The 7,197-nt window shown below is 37.1% G+C and overlaps 1 protein-coding gene across 1 annotated transcript; it reads left to right on the top strand.

Moving 5' to 3' along the window:
- The first annotated feature begins 488 nt into the window (after positions 1-488).
- On the top strand, positions 489-2,609 carry LOC106342310 (protein NUCLEAR FUSION DEFECTIVE 4-like). Its single transcript, XM_013781197.1, has 3 exons — positions 489-991; positions 1,385-1,799; positions 1,898-2,609. Exons 1-3 carry the CDS (start codon positions 527-529, stop codon positions 2,581-2,583), a joined length of 1,566 nt encoding a protein of 521 aa, XP_013636651.1. The 5' UTR covers positions 489-526; the 3' UTR covers positions 2,584-2,609.
- The last annotated feature ends 4,588 nt before the right edge of the window (positions 2,610-7,197 follow it).

The following is a 7,197-nucleotide window of genomic DNA, read 5'->3' as shown; positions in this document are numbered from 1 at the left end:
AAACAATTGTTTACAAAATCATCACGTTTTTAAATTCATGTATATTTCAATTAATTACTCTTTGCACTTGTACAGCTGTCTCTATAAATAATTGAGCGATCAGATTTTTTTCGTTTTCACATGGTGGACTTTTCAGATTTAGTTTTGAGTTTATTCAGACTTTATTTAAGTTTCTCCTTTCAAGGTTAAGTGCTTTTGGTCCCAGCTTCTTTATGAGTGATATTGGTTTAGTTTGGTTGAGAAAAAAAACAAAATTAATGTAAAACAATTATTTGTGCCGTCTAGTAATTTGCCCGGTCGGGTTAAGTTGGGTTTAGTTTAGTTAGCGTGCAACTAAAGTTACTCCGACAATAAGAACTCTTGTTTTTTTACTGCTTGGTGCAGTCCGGTCTACTTTGGTCTAACCGAACCAATTGAGAATACACATAATCAATATAATAGTATATGCTTTTATGTTTGGAGTTGACTTTAATTTCATTTTAAGACAACATAACATCATTTTGATCGGTTCAAAAAAGTGGGAAAGATGGAGATCGCAAACACAAAATGGGTGGCTGCGACGGCGAGCATGTGGATAGAGAGCTTCATTGGAGCAAGCTATACATTTGGAATCTACTCTTCTCTTCTCAAGTCATCCCAATCTTATGACCAATCTACACTTAACACCGTCTCCGTCTACAAAGACATCGGGGCAAACGCAGGCATCCTCTCCGGCCTTTTTTACACGGCGGTTGCAAACGGCAGAAGCGGTAACGGTCGCTTCTTTAGTGGACCATGGTTGGTTATATTTGTTGGGCTGCTCCAATGGCTCGTGGGGTATGGTTTCATATGGATGGCTGCATCCGGAGTGATCGAACCGCCTCCGGTGGCTGTGATGTGTTTGTTCATGTTCTTCGCCGGTCATTGTCAGCCTTTCTTTAATACGGCGATTGTTGTCACCGCCATCCGTAACTTCTCCGACTATGGAGGGACCGCCGTTGGTATTATGAAGGTAGGACAATTATTAGCGTTTAAGACTAGCAGAATAAAATAAGTAGTATTCATTAGTTTACTATTAATACATGATACTGAACAGGTATGCTAATGTTATTATATTAGGAAAAACAAGGGAAAAATATAGAACTTTCGTTCCTTTTTAAATATAACGTTACTAGCTGGATAAAGGAACAAGTATATGTATCAAAATGATGATATTTCTACGACCGATCTATTTTCATATGTAGTTACATAATGTAATTACTAATCCATACTATACAAAGGGTTTGATCATATATAAAATATACTAGTTACTATGGTAAGAACAAATATATTGATGAGTTTTGTACCCTTAAGGAAATTGAATCACATAATAATTATGTGTTATTATGTTTTAACTTAATTTTAGGGTTATCTTGGGCTAAGTGGAGCAATTCTTGTTCAAATGTACCACATTTTCTGTGAAGGTGACCCAGCGAATTACCTTCTTCTCTTGGCCGTAGTACCATCAATTTTCATCTTGACAATGATGCCCTTCGTAAGGGCGTACGACACAGTCATCCCTGGCCACAAGAAATACTTGAACGGTCTCTCCTCCATCTCCTTGATCGTTGTCACCTATCTTATGGTCGTCATATTGGTTGAAAATGTTATCGGAATGCCAAGGTCCATGAAGATATGTTCTTTCACTCTTTTAGTTCTCTTGCTCGCCTCTCCTCTCTTGGTCGCAGTTAGAGCACATAATGAAGAGAAAGAGAGACTCCTGTCTTTGGATTTTCCGGTTACCGAGAGATCTACCTTGCTTGACACTCCTAAGCCCAATGGTAAGGATTAGTTTTGGTTCTTATGTAGTGGCAAATGATATGTTAGTTTTTTGTTAGTGATTATCCATTTATCCTAATACATTTCAGTTAACGGACAGATGTTGATGTTGTCACGACCAATGACATGAACGTCCTGGAAGCAATATGTACAATCAACTTCTGGCTTCTATTCCTGGCGATGATATGTGGAATGGGATCAGGGCTCGCCACGATAAACAACATCAGACAGGTGGGCGAGTCACTTCGCTACTCTACGGTTCAGCTCAATTCTTTGGTGTCTCTTTGGAGCATATGGAGCTTCCTAGGCCGGTTTGGGGCAGGTTACATCTCAGACGCTTATTTACATAGTCATGGCTGGCCAAGACCGGCTTTCATAACCATAAGTCTAGTCATAATGGCTTTAGGTCACATTGTCATGGCCTCTGGTTTACTAGGAAGCCTATATATCGGTTCCTTGTTGGTTGGGTTAGCGTACGGCTCACAATGGGCACTCATGCCGACTATAACGTCTGAAATATTTGGGATTCTTCATATGGGAACTATATTCTATACAATTGGGATAGCTAGTCCCGTAGGTTCTTATATTTTCTCAGTGAAGGTAATAGGCTACTTTTTCGACAAGGTAGCTTCTGAGGATCATTCTTGTTATGGGAGTCATTGTTTTAGGACTTCATTTGTGATAATGGCGGTCATGTCAGTGCTTGGATCTCTTATTTCTTTTGTGTTGTTCCTCCGCACAAAGAAGTTTTATGCAACGCTTGTGGCCAAGAGGATCTTGAAGTGATTAATTCTTGAAGCTAGGGTCTGGAATCTGGATTGTGACACTATTTTTTGGCATTTTCCCTTACATTTCAAAGATCATTTTTAAAACGTGTGTTATGGATTGTTTGAAAGCAATCAAAAGGTGAGTAATAATCAGAAGAATGGTTGTGTTTCAAACAAAAAAAAAATCAGAAGAATGGTCATATAATAACCTTACAAATTAAATCAACAGCCATTTGATAAACTAAGAGATTGTTATTCAATTAAAATATAGGGTTAAACTAATTTGTGGTTCACTAAAAAATATCTTTCAGTTCTGCATACATTTTAATTTCCAATAAGCTGAACTATCTTACGTGCGAATTAATTATCTAGTTAATTATGTGTTCGCCTGTCGTAATGTTGGTTATATAATACAATAGTCAGGCCTGACGATTATACAACTCAGCTTGTCTGGTAAACGTGTCCAGAGAGTAGGGGCTCAAGGCCAATAGCAACTCCAGTGGAGTTATCCACCATTGGAATCCTTAGGTATATTATAATAATTTTTTTTTTCAATAGTTAAGGACTCTTAAAATAACTATAGATCCAATGGTGTTATCCAATATAGAGTCATTAGATTTTTTTTTTTTTTTTAATCTTAGAAATTTAAAATTTTAAAATTTGAAATTTAAAATTTTCATTTATTGAAAAACAAAATGTAAACATACAATAATTAAACATCTTCATCATTACCAAACTTGTTCCAAATATTTTGAATCAAATCATATTTCAATTATCTATGTATGTGCGGGTCACACACACGACTTCGTATGTCAAGCATAGTAAGGAGATTTGAAAGCTTCGGATAGTATGACATATCCACCTGTGAACTTCTACTCGACTCTCCTTCTTCAAACTCTGATGTATCATATTGAGTGTATCCATTGCGTTCATTTTCTACTATCATATTGTGCAGTATGATACATGTTCGCATAACCATCCCTATTTGTCTCTTGTCCCACAAAATAGCCGGGTTTTTCACTATTGCAAATCGAGCTTGCAAAACTCCAAAAGCACGCTCCACATCTTTTCGGGTTGCTTCTTGAACTTTAGCAAATAACTCTACTTCAGGACCTTGAGGGTTTGAGATAGATTGGATAAATGTTGACCATTTTGGATATATGCCGTCTGTGAGGTAGTACGCCAAATCATACTGGTGCCCGTTGACCACATATTGTACCCTTGGAGCTCGACCTTGTAAGATGTCATCAAAAACAGGAGACCGATCGAGGACGTTAATATCGTTTAAGGTACCTGGAGGACCAAAAAAAGCATGCCATATCCAAAGATCTTGTGAAGCTACAGCCTCCAAGACAATTGTTGGCTTTCCTGATCCACGTGTGTACTGTCCTTTCCAGGCGGTTGGGCAATTTTCCACTCCCAATGCATACAGTCGATGCTTCCTATCATCCCAGGAAAGCCGCGTATCTCTCCAATATCGAGTAGTCGTTAAAGATCCTCTGGAGTGGGCCTTCGTAGATCCACAGGGGCACAGTTGGGGAATCCCCTGCGGTGAATTTGATACGAAATCAACCCTCTGGTAGTATGCTTTGTGTGCTTTCATATCTCGCTGTTCTTCATCCATTTCAGAACCTGCAAAAAAAAAGAAGTCAAATCAAGAACCAAAACCACCTTAATCGATTGTGAACTCAATCGATTAAACCTCTAATCGAGACGATAACAACAAACAACCAAAGCGAAAATGAAAAAAAAAAACAAACCGAGACGATTCTTATTATAAAAAAAAAATTCAAATCAAGAACCAAAACCTTAATCAATTGTGAACTCAATCGATTAAACCTCTAATCGAGACGATAACAACAAACAACCGAAGCGAAAATGAAAAAAAGAACAAACCGAGACGATTCTTATTTAAAAAAAAATTGAAATCAAGAACCAAAACTCTAAATCGATTGTGAACTCAATCCAGAACCTCTAATCCAGACGATAACAACAAAGAACCGATGCGAAAATGCAAAAAAAAAGACGAAAACCCTAAATCGATAAAAATCCCCAATCTGATTTCAAACCCTAGATTTTATAAAACACATCAATCGAACCCTAAAACGTGATGAAATCAACATGCATAAACTCGAGAAGGAAAAAAAAAGATTAAGATCGGATTTTACCTTCACAAGTCGGGATCGTAAATCGCCTCTCTGTCGCCTCTCTGTCGCCTCTCCTTCTCCTCGGCTTTTTTTTTTTCGGGTTCGAGATACAATGAGGTTGGGTCGCGTGTTTTTTCTCTCCCCTAACGAGAGACAACACAAAAACGGACCAATCAAAGTGTGCCAGCACAATAAGGACTTCGGTATTTTAATCCTTGATTAAGGATCATCCTTAACTTTGCCCTCCTCTTTTAATATTTCTTTAATCAAAAAGCATTAAGGATTTTTCCTAAGGATTGCCTGATTTATACCGTTGTACATGCTCTAATACCCTTTAGATGTCGCAAGAGCAGTATATCGACTAAACCAGCTTGAATGTAAAATTAATTCTTTTATTCAGTCTCGACGATCACGATGTCCAAATAACAATTGAACACTTCTTATCTTCATTCAACTTCCAATTTTTTACATCATCCAGAGCTGAGATTTCCTTATACAACAGTTGGGTAGTATAAAGCAAAATTGACAGAGAGATATGGACAGTGTAAAGTAAACACGTTGTAGACTCTCAGTTTGATGTATAAAATAATTTTCGGTTTTGTTATGAACATGTAAAAAGTTTCGGCACCGAATTTGACATCTTATGTAAATATAAATCATGTGGAGTCCAGTGTCACTATGCATGCACAGTAACTTTACTTTTTCATTTCTATATAAACGATCGTTTCGATCGTTTGTAACACACATCCATCCCTTCTCCTTCTAATAACACATTCTCTCTTGTTATCGGTGTTATCTTCTTCCTACGGATATAAAATTTTGCTTTATTTAAATTTCCGCGATTCAATAAAATTCCAGTTCTTTTTATAACACGTTATCAGCACGATCGTTCTTCAATTTGGTAAAATTTATTTGTATCATTTAATCCTGCTATAATGGTCGGTATACCGCTGGTACTATTATTTATATCATGTTATAATGGCCGGAATACCGCCTATATTATTTATTAATAATTTAATTAATTTATTGGTCGGCCGAGCCACCTTATATCTGTTTATTGCTAATTGGTCGGTCGAGCAGCCGTATAATTTATTTATTACTCTGCATTGACCGGGTGAGCCGTCGCATGATTTGTTGCCGTAATTTTTACTTTTATTAATTTTTATGAAATTTTATAGATTTGATTGACTGTTTAATACGATATTTTCAGACTGATTTTTGGTGCACTCGATTTAACCCCAACGATCACAAAGAAAAAAATTTCAAAAATTTTCCCCTTTTTCCAAACGGCTATGAACAGTATTTTTCATCTATAAATACACTCATACTTCACTCATTTACTTCATCCAAAACATTTCATCTTCTCTCAAATATTTTCAAATCGCTCAATCTCGGTTTTTCATTACAAGAAAGATGATTCGCATATTTTTGGTCTTATGTGCAATTTTTATTTTTGCTTCTGTGTATGGTCTTTTTATTGGAGAATTTGCGCTTAATGTCGGTTTAATTTTCTATGCGTTTCTTCTCCTTGTAATTGCGTGTATTATCAATATAAATCGTTTGTTTTAAAATTACGAAATTCTAATAAAATATTTTATTTTGTGTTTTTAGAAATACAAATGGCAAACATCGAGAAACTCCAGTTCTCGGCCCTGAAAATAACCGGCGAAAATTACGTCGGGTGGGTCACAGACGTGAAACCATATCTGGTGATGAAAAATATAACCGAAACAATTGTAATCGGTAACAAATCACCACCCGAGCATATAGCCGAAGCGATAATCTTCCTGAAGAAGCATTTAGATGAAAATCTAATGCACGACTATGCAAACGTCGAGGACCCAACTGTGGTAAACTTTAAAAGAAAGGTTCGATAACCAGAGACAAATCAACCTCCCTCACGCTCTAGAAGAGTGGAAAAATCTGAGGTTCCAAGATTTTCAAAAGGTTGAGGATTACAATTCCGCTGTCCTGAGGATAGTTGCACTCCTGAAGTATTGTGGTAATCCTATCTCTGAGGCAGAATGATGAATAAAACATATAACACTTTCCACAAACAGCTTCACTTCTTGCGTGAAATTTACAGAAAATGCGGGTACACGAGATTTTCTGAACTGATGGTTGCGCTCATGTTGGCTGAAAAGAACAATGAGCTCTTAAAAAAACCACAATTCCCGACCTACGGGAGCCAAAGCATTTCCTGAAGTGAATGCTACGGCGGTAGAAAATTCAGAAAAAAAGAACCAGACCAACCGAGGTTATGGTCGCCGTTTCAATAATAAACGTGGAAAAACTTACAATCTCAAATGGAAGGGATCTAACAAGTGGGTTAGATCCGAACAAGTTTCAAAGGGTAAAGAAACACAAGAGGATACCACCCAGAAGCGTGGGACAGTGTGTTACAGATGTGGATGTAAAGGACATTGGTCACGTACCTATCGTACTCCTCCACATCTCTGTAAGTTTTATATCAAGAGTCCACGAAA

Source organism: Brassica oleracea, chromosome C4 (assembly GCF_000695525.1).
Source record: "Brassica oleracea var. oleracea cultivar TO1000 chromosome C4, BOL, whole genome shotgun sequence".
NCBI lineage: Eukaryota > Viridiplantae > Streptophyta > Magnoliopsida > Brassicales > Brassicaceae > Brassica > Brassica oleracea.
The sequence above is the reverse complement of the archived record's forward strand: the minus strand, read 5'-3'. Positions and strand labels throughout refer to the sequence as shown.